Raw genomic sequence first — 19,842 nt, 5'->3', positions numbered from 1 at the left:
TTCTAATGGGTGACCTTAAAATTCGATAAATGAACCAAACAATATCGACCTAATTTTAGCGCATATCGCATGACGTCATATAAAAAGTAGTCCGTGCACGCGATAGGTATATTCCACAGTGTTGAATACAAGCAAGTATATTCCACAACGTGTTATACCGTCAATGTCGCGGTGAAAATGGGATAAAATTCATATTTAAAACACACAAACATACACAATTGAGCTCTAGCTGAATCAACAGAAAGGCAAAACTTAATTATCACGCCCTGGTCCTTTATGTATCGCATGTAAAACAAGTGACTCGTATACATCAGAGCTAAGTTCTAAAAAGTAAAGCTATGTATACCGTGTATCTTTGTAATTGTTCTCGGCTACCAAACAATTCTAAGAGAAAGGCACAATTTCTCGAATGTTTGGCATGTTCCATAAGCGGATTATCAGTATCCGAAAAGTCTTTTAATCCAATCCCACAGCAGAAGCATCTAACCAGGTCACCGATCCCTGTATTGTAGAAATGTATTAATACCGTTAACATCAAATGTAAACTCCTTTGTGTCGTTGATTCTATATTGTAATAAGGGTGTCTGAATACACTTATAAAACAATTCAAACGGTAGTAAAATATAAATAAAGAATTAATGTACATTACAAATTATAATAATTGAAATTCATTCAACTGTAACAAATTGATATGCAATGCCTTCGTTTTATTTAGACAGGAATTACCTGTATAGAAAAACCCTCGCGGTGAAAAGTCGTGACCTGACGGCCGCGTCCTTGGCCAAGTAGAGAACGATTGTCTCCTAACCTCTTCGTGTTTAAAGTTGGGATACTTTGCTGTCTGATTTATAAATTTAATTCATGTACGTTTAAATAAAGCATACTGCAATATCAATATTGCAGCGATAATAACTTGCAAACTGCAAAACAAGTAAATTTTATAGTTTTGGTTCATAATTTATATAATCCAATTCAGTATATCTACTGCTACATATTTTTGGTCATAATTGTGTTATCATGAATATATCATAATTGTATCGTGTACGGTGCATTCATACCGGGTAATTCGGCTCAGGATTCTGAAGTGTGTTATTTCCTTGTCGAAATGAATCGTTATGAGGGGTTATATCATCGTGTTCATGCTGACAATTCGGTAACAATTCGCCATTTGACTCATCATCAGCATTTCGTACTGTCTGTCTGTAAGATTCTTGACCGTCAAATCGAAAGTTTCCATCACCATTATTATAGCCAAAGCTAAAATAAGCATGGTTATTTGGATGAAGAATCAAATGTCTGTGATTGGAACTAGACAAATCACGTTGCACACTGGGAAAATCTCTTGTGCTAGATGAGGGGGCTATCGAACTTAAAGCATCGGATTCGTCCTCTGCCTGAACTGAATGTGATTCCTGTTCAATTTGCTCGGCTTCTTGAGCAGGCACATTATGTTCAGGTGGGTTGGTTGGACAGACATTCAATGTCGATCCAGCATGTGTCTTAAAACAGTCAAAATAATTTGTGTCTGAATAATCAAGAAATACTTTTCCTTTGCAATCAGACAATGCAATCGTGTCTGAATATTCCAGAAACGCCTTGCCCTTGCAATCACATACTGAAATGTTGTCTGAATATTCTGGAGACGCTTTGCTTTTGCAATCAGGCACTGAAATGGGTTTATTTAAATCGTCATATTTGATATAAAACACATTTTCAGGTTTAATGAAAGAATCCAATGAGGCGAACGCAGATTGTATGTCTTGAGAGTTGTCGCGAGATTTTCCGCAGATCTTCAATTCGCCCGATGTGTCTATGTATCCCATGAAAGTTGCTGGAAGTCGTTTGACATTCTTGAACCAGTGTTCTTGCCACTTAGCTTTCGCAATAAGGTAAATAGATCTGTGACGACAATATACTCTCAGCTCACTCCACTCACTATTTGCTTGTAAATTGGCGATTGTTCGCAACAAAGTAATTGCGTATCTTCGTCTTTCTCTTGGCGTATTTTTGTTATGAACTGTGTTGTTTAGTTGTGGTCCCAATTTAATGGCGCATACAACGCAGTTTTCAGGTTCCGTTTCTGTAAAACATTATAAATAAAGTAAACAAGTGCGTAATGTATATACAAATAATTCTTTCACTTTGCACATAATAATAAATCGGATACCAGTGTTGTTTTTTTTATTTTACCTCATCACATACCTGAATGTTGTTCTGCAGAATTTGAGTTTGTCGAAGACATCATAAACGGTTGGATTTCATATTCTATAAGTAGAAATATGTTCTAGTTGTGGATTTTGATTGTTTAACAATTATATACTGACGTTTCATAGTGCGATATTTCGATTTAGTGTTTTCGATTTTCTTTAATCATGCAAATCGTAATATATAACCAAAGAAAATAATTTAACAAATGACAAGGATGTGCACTTTTAAAAATAATGAATTTAAACATATTACATTTGATTTTGCTTTTGTGTCCAGCTTATTTCTTGTTGTTGTTTTTTACGCGTAGATTTGTGTTACACCGTGTAGGAAATAAATGCCAAAAATGCATTCGAGTAAGTTTCAATTTAATAAAGGACCACAACAAGGATCATAAAAAAAATCGCAAAATAAAGAATCACACTTATATAATAGGTCGGTCCAAGACTCATTAGTTTTGTCCCTGGATATTTAATAGAAATCTTTTCTCTCATTAATGCATCAAAATAAAAGCAATGCACTAGCAATTCATAAAGCAATAATAATAACTTTACATATTTTGTACATTAAGGAGGCCAATACAAAGCATATGCAATAAAAGGTAATGGGAATTTAAATAACAGTTGCAACACGTTGTGTTTTGGGAAATATAGTGGAATATTGACATTTAACCTCTGATCTACGTATAATAATACGTATGTAATTTAGTTGTGGTGTTACGTTGCTCATATAACATTTGTTTTCTTATCGTAACTCGTTAAAAATAAATATAACCATTCATCAATTCGTTCGATACGCCAGCGAATGATAAATGATAGTGTCAGCCGATAATCTCCAACCAGCAGTTATTCACAAAAGTTGTCTATACTTAGACCATTGTCGTTGTATAAAAATAACAGATCAAAATATCCATTATTGGTTAACTATTATAATAATAATGCATCTATCTATGTATAATATCAAATTCGATCTTTTTCACTCTGCCAATGGTGAATTATGGTCTATGGGAATTAAAGGTATCATTTATCACCATTTCAATAATATTAGCCCAAACGTTGTTAATAATATAATTTTATTTATATGCAAACATATGATACTTATATAAGCATTCATGGCGTTCAGCCATTCAGCCAATGCCTATACTTTACATGTATTTTATATTCAAATCATCATTTGCCTGAGAAAATTGTTTGTTGAAAATTACCAAATCTGATCTTCATCCAGAATGAGCCCATTTTACACTATCATCCAACATATTAGAAATGAAATCAGGTATGTTAAACGATATTGATCTTGAACAAAGATTATGCTGTGATAATAATATACCTTTAAAAATCAACATATACGATATATATTTTGGCCTGCTATGAACTTTTTCAACACTGTAGCGTCATCAAGAAGACAATTGTATGTATATGTATATATATATTTAAGAAGCTATAAGAAGACAATATCAAGAAACTATATATATTTTAAAGGAACTTGATGTAGGCAATTTAAGGTTTATGTAAATCTCGTATACAGCTAAGAGAGGATAATTTTACGTATATGTAAACATCTTAATAAAGCTTCAACTTATAATAAGTTGCTATAATAATGACATGTACGGTATATTTAAATATTTTTAAGAAGCTAGAAGGAGACCATTTCAGGTATATGTAAATATCTTATAGAAGCTTTAAGAAGAATACCCTTTATGAACTAGCTGTTACTTGACTGTTTAATGATTGTGTATGGGTATGTTTACATGCCTACCTTAATGCATATCTATGAATGTGTACTTGAATTGTCTGTATACATGTTTTATTAAATATGAACTATTATGGATAAGCGTTGTTTCCTTGTCATTGCCATGTATGCCGAAATGGCGAAATGAATTTAGGTTTTGCCGATGGCCGTCAAGCTTTGAACTGTGACCTTTGAAATCGAATACTACAACCAACTGGATATGACAGTAATAAATATGTGCAATAAGTATCTGAATATGAAATACCAATATAACAGAAACAAATCTAAGGCAGGTTAAGCCGTTTAAACAACGAGAGAGCAAAATTATTGATTTTGAAAGAAAATGTTTAAGTCCGACGTTCTTATGTGGCGTTGAATTTTCAAAATAGTTAAGATATTTGTATATTGGATATATTGTATATATATATATAAATATAAATGATTTTCTAGAATATTCCTTTTATATACCAAGTAAAATGGTAAAATATTTTTTTATACTGTGTACTATTAACTCTTAAGCTGTATACATGCATGTGAAGTATACCAAAATGGACGCTTTGTTTTAACATATACTTTTGATCAATTTTATGAGACTAGAACTACCAAACAATTACTGAAACACTATTTGTTAAGGTATTTAATATTTTATTTATTGCAATGTCATGTAAAATTCTTGAATTTACGCCAATATTTATATATCTTCTTAACATATGAGGGACAATAGAAATCAGTAATGTTGGGATCTATTAAAAATTAGTGTATATGTCCCTGGTCAAGTTCACCTAGTACAGCCGCATTTTTTGTTGATTAACGAACCTCAAGCATGTGTTTCAAACAAATGTAGTTCACTTTATCAACTAGGTAAATCATAAAGTCCATGTGCCTATTGGTGTTAAACAAATAATAGTTTAGCTTTGAACTCTAATATAGTTCTGCCGAATAATTACCCTTTGATTAATATATTCTAAACAACAGAGAAGGAATTTGATTGCCTTTCTTGATTCTTAAAAATATATAACATATATCGGAGTACGTAAGTATTCTTTTCACATTACATTTGATTTGACATTTTTATACATTTTTAACACATTAAGCATTTAAGATCTCATACTTGAGTCAAAATGTTTAATCCTCATGGCAACATAGAAGACATTATCAACGTAATTGTCAATGTCTACACAAGCAATGGGCAGTTTTAAATTGTTGGCCTAGATTTGTTGCATGTTTATAAAAAAAAAAAATATATATTCAGACTTAGTTCGATATTTTTTTAAACGAATTTAAAAAGCGTTAATATATTCTGTCGCAAAGTTAGATACAGCAGTAATATGATAACTGTCAAATAAAATGCACACAGTCATGTGAAAATAATATTTATTTTAGACATTAACACATCTAATAATGAACTCATAGACATTAAGATATATATATCCCCGTTATCGTGATAAAACTTTTTGAAGTGTCAATGTATACTGACGTTTATCGACATGTGCGTACCTTAGCCTCATTCCTTATAATTACGATTTGCTCCACTTTAAGTGTATGTATAAGTATGTTTCATACATTTCAGTACCTGAACAATTAATATTCACCGACAAAGTAAACAGTATTACATTGGAAGGAAAATAGGTCATATTTTATCTTAGACTTGCAAAGAGAAGTGAAGCCATTAATTTCGGACAAGAATGTAAATGATATCTGTGTTCATATAAATTCACTTTATGAAAACACAAACTTGATTACAGAGACTTGTTCACATGTAACCGGGTTAAAACATTCATTTAAATTATTATGTTCTTTTGTTCTGTTTTTATGTAATTACTTCCCTTTATCTCATTATGTTAACATGGTTTATTTATTATGCTGTTATCCTGTGACCAGTCTAAATAATTAAAGTCAGTCAAGCATGTGATTATGTCAAGGTTAGGTAAATGTTAAGTCGTGCTTGACCAGTGAGTTTTCCCGCTCTTGCCTTTTTCTTCTGGTCACTTTCCACTTGGCCACTGACTTGTTCAGATCTACTTTTAAGAGTTGCCATTACTTCAAAAGCATAAGCACAGTATCCGCAGAGATTGATTTGAGAGAGAGAGTTCCGTACACATTCCTAAAATGGTAAGCGAGAACGAGAAAGAGTTGAGATATAATGTATTTGTATGTTTATGTTATATATGTACCATTTTGACATGTTACCAGATCTTTTATTTATATTTCATTGTAACTTGTTAAAGGCCACACATGATATGTTTTATATATATGTTACTTTGCATATATTGACGTAATGTCTGATACCATGTTTATAATATGTTTCAGTGACATGGAAATCGTATAAATATACAAGAAATCATATATTCGGGTTGTTTTGAGCCGGGTAAAGCCCGGTTATACACACATAATCGATATGAAAGTTTTCTAACTGTTTGTCACAGATTCAAAAAAGTGAAAGCACTGTTAGTGAGAAAGCGAAACACTACTAATGGTGTCATTCTGAAAATACAGTTTCGTTAATAAATTATTTTAATTAATCTAAAATGGCATAATGAACGCTAAACGATATTGGAAATATCTTGATATTTTCGTTGAATGTCGTTACAGCACGTGGATCAGTAACTAACTTGAAGTACAAAATGCGATGTAAAATATAACAATCACGATAGCCTAAAGAACTTTTGATCCATAGGATACGGGTTCGAGCCCAAACGAACATTTTCGTTTCTTCCTTAAACCATATCATGGTTTTTATAATGGAACTGTTTACTCCAGATCATTGAATGTAAAGCAATTTAACGCATTTACCGATACACTTAGCATGGACAACGGATCATGACGACCTCTTTCCTTACATGTACGAAGAAGAAAAGACTCAATGTGGACACAATCCAGAGCTATGCCCAATGAAAAGACAGTTAAGTTGACGAGAGGGACAACTTTTGCAACAGACTGTCAATCATCATTCAAGACAGACCAACGAGAAACATCATTATCCTTATGGATGAATTCAGCTCCACGATTGGCATTGACGTACGAGTATATGGGGAGATTATGGCGAAGCAAGGGCTAGTTGAGATGAACGACAACCGTGTGATATTCGCCGACCTGTGTGCCACAAGTAACCTGGTCATCGGATGAAGGATACAAAAGACAACTTTGGTGTCACAAAAGATGTAAACGGAGAACTAAGTCGCAAACATGTGCATAACAAGGATTTTTCGTCGATCTCTTTAAGGTGAACGTGCCAAGCGAGGAGCAAAACATGGCTTCGGACCATCATCTCCTTGTCGCTCGATTGAAACTTAAGCTTAAGAGGAGTTAAATAGGGGAAGCATGTGCAAATGTTACAACACCGCTACGCTGAAATACGTCTTGAATGAAGAGGAAATCAAGTCCACTCACTCCAACAAGTTCCTGATCATAGATGAGCTACTTGAAGAAGAGAAGATGAAGCTAAAGTGGCAGAAAGTGAAGGTAGGAGAGACCTCAGCATGCCAAGCAGTACTGGGCCCGAAGTCACCAACCACGAGGGCATACCAGAATAGACGCTTCAGGAAGTTGAAGAAAAAAAAAGGACACAAACGCATTGTCAACAGCAGCAAAACACGAGCCGCAAAAGTGAAAGCACAAAAAAGTACAAAAAGGCAAATATGTAAGGCAAGCGAAGTATTAGAGCAGACATTACACAATTAATAACTAGATATGCTGGCAGCACATCATAACCTAACCAAAGACCTGCATTCCATTCTAAGAGATTGGCATAAAAGTTTCCCAAACCAGAGTCAAGGACCGGACAAAAATGGAGGATTTATACCAGATGACAAAGGGCAGAAGAAGACGATGACTGAAACTCCCGGGGCTACTCAACCGCCAGCTCACGCTATTCCACCGGATATATTGCCATCTACAACCGATCTGCCAATCGAATTATCCGCTCCCACGAAGAAATTAAACAGCAGCGCCATCAAGACATTGAAGAAAAGCAAATCTGAACACCTGACACTATACCCGCAGAAGCGTTTAACGCTGACGTCGTGACCAGTGCGAGCTACTCTTCCCGCTCTAAAGCAAGATACGGGATGAAGAAAAAATACCAACAGAGTGGACATGGGGATATATTATCAAGCTTTCCAAGAAAGCGACCTCAGTTTCTGCTCCAGCTACCGAAGAATCACATCGTTGTCCATCCAAGGAAAGGAGTTTAATCGCATCCTGGTTAACCGAATAAAAAACGCCTTATAAGTGACCAACTAGCCTGTTTCAAAACAGAAAAATCGTGCACGGATCAGATCGAAACCTAGCGCATCATTCTTGAACATGTCATGAAATGGAATTCGCCACTGTATGTGAACGTCATCGACTATGAGAATGCGTTCGCCATCGTTTAACGGGAGATCCTCTACTACTGCAACACTGCCAGAAAAGAACATCAACACATCAGGAAGTCTTATAAAGGAAATACTAGTAGAGTCTTCCATGTACTCGTATATGCTTTCGAAATGAGAAGCGTGGTTAGGCATAGCTGCCTACTCTCACCTGCCCTATTCATGCTGGTCATGGATTGAGTCATGAAGACAGATCAGAAGCAAAACAGAATCATGTGGACACTCAGAAAACACTTTGACTACCTTGACTTTGCTGACGATCTGGCTCTTTTCTCCCGCATTCAACAAAACATGCATAAACAGATCAATATAGTTGCGGACATTTCAGCTAGAAATGGCCTCACCTTGAAGTCAAGGAAGAGCAAGGTGTTCAAGGCCAGCGCATCCAGCGACTCCAAACACACAGTCAAAAGCGCTGTGCTGGAGGAGATGGACAGTTTCATTTATGCCTGAAGAAATCTGATAAACGATGAAGGGACAGATGCAGACGTACGAACCCGCATCGGTAAAGCAAAAGCAGTGCAAAAGTCATCGCCACGATGATTATTCTCTTCAATACCATCGTTAAGCCAAGACTCTTTTGGCGCAGAGATCTAGAAAACCTCCCAACTATAAAGAAAATGCAGGTCTTCATCAACACCTGCCTCAGGAAGATGAGCAATACCCTTCCAATACGACAAGGTAATCTCTGACATGGAACCCCAAAGAAAAACGGAAGAGACGGTTGCCTAAATAAAAAAACTGGCGTCGCGTCCTGGATGCAGATGCCAAGCGGATAGGACAGACGTGGGTACAGCGTGAGAGACTCGCATAGAACCCAGACGGGACCACATTCACTTTTTAAAAGGCCACACTGTGAACATGTCCCTTAAACATAATCAAACGTGCTATAAGAAATTTTACAGAAACATAAAATCGAAAAGTCATTTATAAAATTAAACTCGAAGTGAGTATACAGCTTTTGGTAATACGAAGAAATGACACTAAGCACCTGCTTTATCAGTTGTGGCAAATAACCATGTGGAACCTATGGATATTAAAAATTCTCCGAAACATAACGTCGAATTGTACCCATAAACAAAATACAGGCCCCATATTATAAAATAATTTTTATCATAGAATGGGTTAATTATTTTTAATAAGTTTTATCTGTTGATCCCTTTTTAATGACAGTATCTTTATCACTTTCTTTTAATATTATCGTCTGACCTTGTTGACGTGGTTTTGTTATGAGTTGTTAACAAAGGTATTTGATTTTGTTTCAAATTACAAGGTATTAACTGTTCTTTTAATCAATAGCATAATAGGCGTAGCATGACAATTTGAGAATGAAACATCAATAACTCGTACAAAGGCCTCGTTTGAATACAAAAGGTATTATGAAACTTGGAGTCAATCAGTTCTACATTTGGCAAAACGAATGTCATATATCTTGGACATAACTAAACTATTAACGGATCAAATATCTTAATTTGTTAATATGATATTAAATAAATCTTCCTTATCCGCGCCCTTTCAAACCTTCAATGACGAACATACGCCACCTGGACTTATGCCAACCCGCTTATTTGCAACCAGGACACTGGTCCTCACAAGGGGTCATGGTATTTTATTTTCAGGTTACTTGAATAAACGATAAAAATCATGAAAGATGCCTCAAACTGTAAGTGATTTTCACAGAATACCTAATTATTATAATTGTTTGCTTTTGGATTATTTGTCGGAATGCCAATGACATTTATATGTTTATATTTTTATATTCCAATAAAGACCATGGTTGACATATACGGATAGGAACTCGAGTTCTAAAGAATACTTTATAAGAAAATTGAAAGCGAAAACAACTTAGGTGACATCATATAAACTTTGAATATAAAACTGTATATACCTTTGGATGCTAAAAAAACCATCAGGCCTTTACTTCTCCTTTTTGTTTTGTAAACACTGTGCAAGTTATTTCCTGTGTTTTTGTTGTTGTTGATTTGTTCTTTAAACGAGCCTTCTGTTGTTGTTGATTTGTTCTTTAAACAAGCCTTCCTGTTTTCTTATCACTAAGAGAATGTTTCTCTAAATATCCCCTTAATAAGGTCCTAGTATAAACGTTCTGCTTAGTTTTGTTGGGATTTTTATCTGAAATGTTTATATCATTCTCACGAACAGTGTGTTTGCGCAATTGTCCAAAACACAATGAAGTCGTCATCTTGCCAAATTGTATGTACGCACCAAAATTGTATATGGAGTCCATATTTATATTTACAAATCATTTTTGCGTATAAATTGTGTCTTTTTTTGTAATAAATTATCCTTATAAAGTAGTCGTCCTGTTCGCTAATAATTAAGAGAACGTTTCACATAAGTATCCTATTTATAAGGTTTAACGTATACAAGTTCTGCTTTGTTCTGTTTTTATATCTCAATATCCACAATGTGTGCAAAGCGCGACTATTGTGAACGATATTATGATATCTGTTTACCCGATCGTTAGTTTACGAAACAGTGGTAAAGGTCTGACGTCAAGCAATTCTTAAACTGGATCACTGATTTAAATGGGTTTGTATTGTGACATTACATTCTTTAATATGTGGAAAAAGTAAACGAGTTAGCCATTACGCTTTTGTTTGCGCAGTACTTAGTTACGCTGTTAAGTACATAAATAAAGCTTAACTTTCAGAGAATATTGATTTTCTCGTCGTAGCACTGTATGGTATTTTTTTCAATCGCTTACAAACGCATTTGTATGGTGGTCAATAACGGAACTTGTTTACAATTTGGCAAAATGATAAAGATAATTATTATTGAATAAAAACCGCATATGCGTTATATTCAAATAAGCGGAATAACACTCACGGCTTCGAACAAAAACAATATGCCATCATTCAGAATCTGAAAAAACACTTTTGTTTCTCTTTCTATCCATTATTTTAAAAACATGTATTACCCAAAATAGCATTTCAACTGCCATACAATTCTCAAACCTGCGTGGAATAGTGGTATCTCGCGCGCTTTGGAATTGTGACGTCTCGGGTTCTAGCCCTATAGCAGGCAAATTTCTTGTTTTCTATTTTTCTTTTTTATTGATATTATAATTATGCATAAGCATCACAAATAATGCAGTTTTGCTTCCAATCTATTTAAATAAATAATTTCACAAATACGAAAATATCAGAATACTGTTCTTATATAAATAGGTGCGTGTGGAAAAGCCATAACTTTTGCTACCATAATTGCATGGTTATTGTCTTTCGTAATGTTTCATAGTGATATACTGTCTGCGGCTTTACTCTTTTCTACACGCATGGTATGGTTTACGCATTTCCATCTAAATCAAACTTATCAAAAATAACTAGTAAATCCCTATTTACAGAGGTGTATTTAGCAACCAGGTTATTTCAGACCGTTTTACATGTTTTTCGCTCATATCACGTCGACTGTTAACTTACTCACACTTTCCCTTGTTCGCATAAGTAATCTACATCGAACGACTCGGGAGGCAGACAACTACAACGGGCGAGGCATGGTAATGTTATGCGCATGCGTCAACGAGGTACTTTAAATAGATTCTGGAAATTTATGTTTATAAATAAAGCGGTCAAAGTATAGCCTGGTTTATTTTTAGCTATGTGAAATGCACATGGTTTCGGTTGCATTTTCGCGCGATGGAAACAACGTGGAATGAACTTTTCTCGTGGAAAGAAAACAGTTTTTTCGGAAGTTGTCTATCTTTAAGCGACTGTGAAGATATAATTAATGAGTTTGAATATTGTACATGCACATCGTTTGTACAAGTGCGGTCATCGAAGAATTTTGGGAGTTTTGATTTCTCAGGTAATTATAAATGTATGATGCATGCTGATAACTGCATATTATGATATAACTATATCTGGTAGTTTAAAGGTAGTTTTAAGTGTATTTAACGTTCAAAAATGATCCAAAAACGCTGAAATTAAACAAACGTAAGAGTAGTATTGCGGGAATCAGTTTTGAACATATTTGTTTTAGCAAATTGATGCCATTAAGTAATTTGTAACACTATTAAATCGTAGATTGGTGCAAGACAATGGTGCCTTTTAAAATAATTTGTGACTGAACTTAATCATTAAAACCAAGCATCCATTCGCATAACCAAAATGAACATATCCCCGGCGACGACGTAATATTTATGTCAATTTAGCAAAACGTCGCCAGATTTTCACACTATTTTTCTTGCAAGAAAAACCCATAAGATACATCAACATGACTTGATAACATGTGTGTGATTATTTGGTAGAACATATTGCTATCATAAAGGTAAATGTTGAAAAACTTCGAGATACTACTCGCTATCAAGAATTACCAGTACCTTTATTATACTTGCCACCATCAGTTTTCGTTCATTCTAAAATAAAATATATTATGTAGAATTAGACTGGTTAAAATTATAGAGAAATTGCTTTCAATATACTTAGTACGATTCGTCGAATGTTGTTATGAGTAAAATAACAACAGGAATATCATTGTCTGTGCTTTGAGGATAGAATACAACCTACATGAACTGATGTCATCAACGTCAACTAGCAGGTAGAGGATTATTTTATTAAATGATATATGTTGACAATAAAAAACCATGCCTTTGCTGTTGTTATGAGCGTATAACAACATGAAGAGCATGGCTATATGTTGACAATAGAAAACCATGTATTGACTGCTGTCATGAACATATAACAACAGGCGTGGCATGGTCTATATGGCAACAATAAAATATCCTGCCTTGACAGTTGTCATAAACATATTACAACATTAAGAGCATGTTTTATATGATAACCATAGAATACTATGCATTGACTGTTGTTATGAACGCATAACAACAGGCGGAGCATGTTCCATATGTTGATGATAGAGTACCATGCCTTGGCTGTTGTAATAAACATGTAACAACAGGAAAAGCATGTTCTATGTGTTGACAATATAATATTCTGCCTTGCCTGTTCTCATGAACGTATAACAACAGGCAGAGCATGTTGTATAAATTGATAATAGCGTACAATGCCTAGACTGTTGTAATGAACATATAACAACAGACAGAGCATGTTCTATATGTTAACAATGGAATACCATGTCTTGACTGTTGTAATGAACATATAACAACAGGCGTAGCATGGTCTATTTGGCAGCAATAGAATACCCTGCCTTGACTGCTGTCATGAATATATAACAACAGTAAGAGAATGTTCTATATGTAAACAATATAATACTATGCATGGTATGTTGTTATGAACGCATAACAACAGGCGGAGCATGTTTTATATGTTGACAATAGGAAACCATGCCTTGACCGTTGTCATGAACATATAACAACAGGCAGATCATGTTGTATAAGTTGATAATAGCGTACCATGCCTTTGCTGTTGTAATAAACATGTAACAACAGGAAAAGCATGTTCTATATGTTGACAATATAAAATTCTGCATTGCCTGTTCTCATGAACGTATAACAACAGGCAGAGCATGTTTTATATGTTGACAATAGGAAACCGTGCCTTTACCGTGTTGTCATGAGCATATAACAACAGGCAGAGCATGTTGTATAAGTTGATAATAGCATACCATGCCTAGGACTGTTGTAATGAACGTATAACAACAGGCAGAGCATGTTCTATTTGTTAACAATGGAAAACCATGCCTTGACTGTTGTAATGAACATATAACAACAGGCGTAGCATGGTCTATATGGCAGCAATAGAATACCCTGCCTTGACTGCTGTCATGAATATATAACAACAGTAAGAGAATGTTCTATATGTAAACAATATAATACTATGCATGGCCTGTTGTTATGAACGCATAACAACAGCCGGAGTATGTTTTATATGTTGACAATAGGAAACCGTGCCTTTACCGTTGTCATGAACATATAACAACAGGCAGAGCATGTTGTATAGGTTGATAATAGCGTACGATGCATAGACTGGTGTAATGAACATATAACAACAGGCAGAGCATGTTCTATATGTTAACAATGGAATACCATGTCTTGACTGTTGTCTTGAACATATAACAACATTAAGAGCATGTTCTATATGTAAACAATATAATACTATGCATTGACTATTGTTATGGACGCATAACAACAGGCGGAGCATGTTCCATATGTCGATGATAGATTACAATGCCTTGGCTGTTGTAATAAACATGTAACAACAGCAAAAGCATGTTCTATATGTTGACAATATAATATTTTGCCTTGATTGTTGTCATGAACGTATAACAACAGGCAGAGTATGTTTTATATGTTGACAATAGGAAACCGTGCCTTTACCGTTTTCATGAACATATAACAACCGGCAGAGCATGTTGTATAAGTTGATAATAGCGTACCATGCCTAGACTGTTGTAATGAACATATAACAACAGGCAGAGCGTGTTGTATATGTTGATAATGGAATATCATGTCTTGACTGTTGTAATGAACATATTACATCAGACGTAGCATGGGCTATATGTCAACAAAAGAATATCCTGCCTTGACTGTTGTCATGAACATATTACAACATTAAGAGCATGTTCTATATGTGAACAATATAATACTATGCATTGACTGTTGTCATGATTGCATAACAACATGCGGATCATGGTCTATATGTTGACAAGAGTACCATGCTTAGGCTTTTGTAATGAACATATATCAACAGGCAGAGCATGTTCTATATGTTTACAATGGAATACCTTGTCTGGACTGTCGTAATGAACATATAACAACAGGCGTAGCATGGTCTATATGGCAGCAATAGAATACCCTGCCTTGACTGCTCTCATGAATATATAACAACCGTAAGAGCATGTTCTATATGTAAACAATATAAAACTATGCTTTGATTGTTGTAATAAACGAATAACAACAGGCGGAGCATGTTCTATAAATTGTACTTATAACAAAAGGCAAAGAATGTTGACAAAATAATATTCTGCCTTGACTGTTGTTATGAGCGTTTGACAACAGACAGAGCATGTTCTATATGTTCACAATAGAATATAATGCATTGTCTGTTATCATGAACGCATAGCAACAGGCTGAGCATGTTCTATATACTGACAAAATAATATCCTGCATTGACGTTTGCCATAAACATATAACAACAGGCAGAGTATGTTATATATGTTGATAAAAGAATACCATGCCTTTGCTGTTGTCATGAGCATACTACAACAGACAGAGCATTTTCTATATTTTGACAACAAAATAACATGCCTTGCCTGTTGTCATGAACGTTAAGCAACAGGCGGAGCATGTTTTATATGTTGACAATAGGAAACCGTGCCTTTACCGTGTTGTCATGAGCATATAACAACAGGCAGAGCATGTTGTATAAGTTGATAATAGCATACCATGCCTAGGACTGTTGTAATGAACGTATAACAACAGGCAGAGAATGTTCTATTTGTTAACAATGGAAAACCATGCCTTGACTGTTGTAATGAACATATAACAACAGGCGTAGCATGGTCTATATGGCAGCAATAGAATACCCTGCCTTGACTGCTGTCATGAATATATAACAACAGTAAGAGAATGTTCTATATGTAAACAATATAATACTATGCATGGCCTGTTGTTATGAACGCATAACAACAGCCGGAGTATGTTTTATATGTTAACAATAGGAAACCGTGCCTTTACCGTTGTCATGAACATATAATAACAGGCAGAGCATGTTGTATAGGTTGATAATAGCGTACGATGCATAGACTGGTGTAATGAACATATAACAACAGGCAGAGCATGTTCTATATGTTAACAATGAAATACCATGTCTTGACTGTTGTCTTGAACATATAACAACATTAAGAGCATGTTCTTTATGTAAACAATATAATACTATGCATTGACTATTGTTATGGACGCATAACAACAGGCGGAGCATGTTCCATATGTTGATGATAGATTACAATGCCTTGGCTGTTGTAATAAACATGTAACAACAGCAAAAGCATGTTCTATATGTTGACAATATAATATTTTGCCTTGATTGTTGTCATGAACGTATAACAACAGGCAGAGTATGTTTTATATGTTGACAATAGGAAACCGTGCCTTTACCGTTTTCATGAACATATAACAACCGGCAGAGCATGTTGTATAAGTTGATAATAGCGTACCATGCCTAGACTGTTGTAATGAACATATAACAACAGGCAGAGCGTGTTGTATATGTTGATAATGGAATATCATGTCTTGACTGTTGTAATGAACATATTACATCAGACGTAGCATGGTCTATATGTCAACAAAAGAATATCCTGCCTTGACTGTTGTCATGAACATATTACAACATTAAGAGCATGTTCTATATGTGAACAATATAATACTATGCATTGACTGTTGTCATGATTGCATAACAACATGCGGATCATGGTCTATATGTTGACAAGAGTACCATGCTTAGGCTTTTGTAATAAACATATATCAACAGGCAGAGCATGTTCTATATGTTTACAATGGAATACCTTGTCTTGACTGTCGTAATGAACATATAACAACAGGCGTAGCATGGTCTATATGGCAGCAATAGAATACCCTGCCTTGACTGCTCTCATGAATATATAACAACCGTAAGAGCATGTTCTATATGTAAACAATATAAAACTATGCTTTGATTGTTGTAATAAACGAATAACAACAGGCGGAGCATGTTCTATAAATTGTACTTATAACAAAAGGCAAAGAATGTTGACAAAATAATATTCTGCCTTGACTGTTGTTATGAGCGTTTGACAACAGACAGAGCGTGTTCTATATGTTCACAATAGAATATAATGCATTGTCTGTTATCATGAACGCATAGCAACAGGCTGAGCATGTTCTATATACTGACAAAATAATATCCTGCATTGACGTTTGCCATAAACATATAACAACAGGCAGAGTATGTTATATATGTTGATAAAAGAATACCATGCCTTTGCTGTTGTCATGAGCATACTACAACAGACAGAGCATTTTCTCTATTTTGACAACAAAATATCATGCCTTGCCTGTTGTCATGAACGTTAAGCAACAGGCGGAGCATGCTTTATGTGTTCACAATAGAATACCATGCCGTTGATGTGGTCATGAACATTTAACGTCAGGCGGAGTATGTTATGCCTTGGTTGGTTTTATGTGATGACATCAGGAGGTGCATATTCTACATGTTGAAAATAGAATACCATGCCTTTGCTAGTGTCATGTACATATATCAACAGGCGGAGCGTGTTGTATTTGTTGACAATAGAATGCCATGCATTGACAGTATTGGAACAGCAACAAGCAAAGCCTGTGCTGTATATAGTGCCATGCTTGTATTGTTGTTATGAAAGTATAACATTAGGAAGAACATAATGTATATGTTGACAATGGAATACAATATTTGAACTATTTAAACGAGCTCACAACGACAAGCAGTTCACTGGCCTAGTATTATTTGGATTTTTATTTCTCTGTTTTATGATAACTTCTCTATATGCTGTCACTCACTATAGGTTCTCACCAAATCCGCTTCAAGGATGACACACGTGTCAAAAAAGGAAGTTCAATACCATCTACTGGTGCACAATTTGTGATCGTCGGCTCACGGTTACCTGAATGCCACTAAGGTCTCGACCATAGGTAACAGGCTAACGAGAGTACAAATGAGCTCGTAAATATCAATGTTTTAAATATTAACGGTTTGCTTTATATTCTTTAGGTGCGTTAGAGATGTTGCACCTTTCATTATGCCTCATGAAACGACTCAATATAAATGAGTTTTCCATGTTTTACTTTGATATTTTGGTTTGGTTGCTCTCGACGGATCGACAACTTCGAGTGTATTTTTACATTATATATGTATATTTTTTGGTAAATTATAATTTTCTCACAATTTTACTTTCATTTTCATTATGCAGGTCTTTAGACCTCATTGTATTGAAGCACAAACAAAATTACTTTCTATACAATATGTTCCACTTTCTTGTCCAATTAAAAGCTTAAATTAATTGCGTCAATATATAGGAGAGAGTGCGTGTAGGCGACCAGGCAGATCAGTCGGTAGAGCATTTGCCCTTTAAGTGAAGGTTCTCGGGTTTGAGCCCTGGTCAAGCTGCCTACTTTTCTCATCCTGTTACATACTATAAAATATATAATACCTATATAAATATGTGTATCCGGCCAGATTTTCATACTATTGAATACATACACTCCCTACACGCCGCGAGTCGCGAGTATGTATCTTAAAATAAAATGTCGTTGTAGAACTGTAACTGAACTCGTTGGACTGTCACAGAACTCCGTCCAGGAACGATTTACTGATTAAAGTATAGTTCCAAAGGAGTAATGTCATACTTTATTGACGATGGAATTGTTATATTTTTTGGTTATATTCGACTACACTTTGCTAGCTTTTACTAATGATAACATAGCTGCTCATTGCTGCATCGGAGGAACTTCAGCTCGCATTAGCTGTATTATAATTATTCTGTTATATATAGTAATTGTTAACATTATAATATAATTATTATCTTATATAGTAAGTGCCAAAATTATTAAAGTGAACTTAATTCAGTGTAGTCGTATCTTCTACATACCGAATTCAACCGGGTCTACTATAATGTTCTTTTGGTTGCATTCAAATGATCTATATTGATATTATATCAAATGTTTATCTGTGTATTTACAGGTTGATACCGGCGATCACAACTATAGGCAAACGGCCTATAAAAAGAGAGTCACGGGCTCGAAAAAGCTGGGATGCACAGCCTCAACATTGCTGAGGGAGTGCATTAGATTCCCAGATTATAAGATACACATAAACAAACACACACACGCACACACACGCGCACACACGCGCGCACACACGCAAATCGCACCGTCCGTCAGTCAGTCCGTCCGTCCGGATTAGTTTCCGTTCAATAAGTCAAGCAATTGTCATCCGATCTTTATCAAACTTGGTGAGAAGTTGTATCTAGACATTATCTAGGTCAAGTTCGAATATGGGTCATGCCGGGTCAAAAACTAGGTCACGGGGTCATTAAGTGCATTTCAATAACTTCTAGGAAAGCGTTTATAGTGGGCATAAGTCATCCTATGGCGACAACACTTGTTCAGCTCACTATGTCAAAGGTCAAGGTCACATGGACCTCTAATGGAAAACTTCAAGTGATTCCATTTAAAATCTTTATTTTTCATATATGTATAAGCACCTCAATAAGTTCTACATATCAAACTATATTTTTGTCACTAGGTTAAAGTCACACTGTGTTCTCTCATTAAACAAAAATTAACATAGACTCTTGATTACCGGTAAAGTGCTTCCACTAACAACCTTCATATTTAGATGCATATTAATGAATTTTGAGCACTCTCAGATCTCATGGTAAAGGTCACTGCGTCAGCTTCAACATTGGCTATATTATGAAAGTGTTTCAAACTACAAACATCAAACTTAATGTGTAGTTGTAACTTAGTGAGTTCTATCGAGAATAGACAGTGTACATTTATTCCAAATGGAAATCACATTACTTTTATACATCAACTGTTAAATTA

General features: G+C 35.0%; 2 protein-coding genes across 2 annotated transcripts in view; one reads left to right on the top strand and one right to left on the bottom strand.

The window, feature by feature from the left end:
* LOC127851658 (E3 ubiquitin-protein ligase XIAP-like) overlaps positions 1 to 19,842 on the bottom strand; it is a 51,196-nt gene that overhangs the window by 9,880 nt on the left and 21,474 nt on the right. The window contains exons 2-5 of the mRNA XM_052385478.1: positions 2,203 to 2,265; positions 1,059 to 2,080; positions 727 to 841; positions 347 to 501 (exon numbers count right to left, since the gene is read on the bottom strand). Coding sequence (XP_052241438.1) covers positions 347 to 501; positions 727 to 841; positions 1,059 to 2,080; positions 2,203 to 2,245 — 1,335 coding nt within the window. The 5' untranslated portion in view covers positions 2,246 to 2,265. The remainder of the gene's footprint in view (positions 1 to 346; positions 502 to 726; positions 842 to 1,058; positions 2,081 to 2,202; positions 2,266 to 19,842) is intronic.
* LOC127851661 (ultra-long-chain fatty acid omega-hydroxylase-like) overlaps positions 133 to 19,842 on the top strand; it is a 134,890-nt gene continuing 115,180 nt past the window's right edge. Inside the window, exon 1 of the mRNA XM_052385484.1 lies at positions 133 to 189. The gene's annotated coding sequence lies outside the window, so the exon portion shown is untranslated. The remainder of the gene's footprint in view (positions 190 to 19,842) is intronic.

This window comes from Dreissena polymorpha, chromosome 11, assembly GCF_020536995.1.
Source record: "Dreissena polymorpha isolate Duluth1 chromosome 11, UMN_Dpol_1.0, whole genome shotgun sequence".
In the NCBI taxonomy this organism is placed as follows: Eukaryota; Metazoa; Mollusca; class Bivalvia; order Myida; family Dreissenidae; genus Dreissena; species Dreissena polymorpha.
Note: the sequence above shows the minus strand (reverse complement) of the source record. Positions and strands in the feature narration are given on the sequence as shown.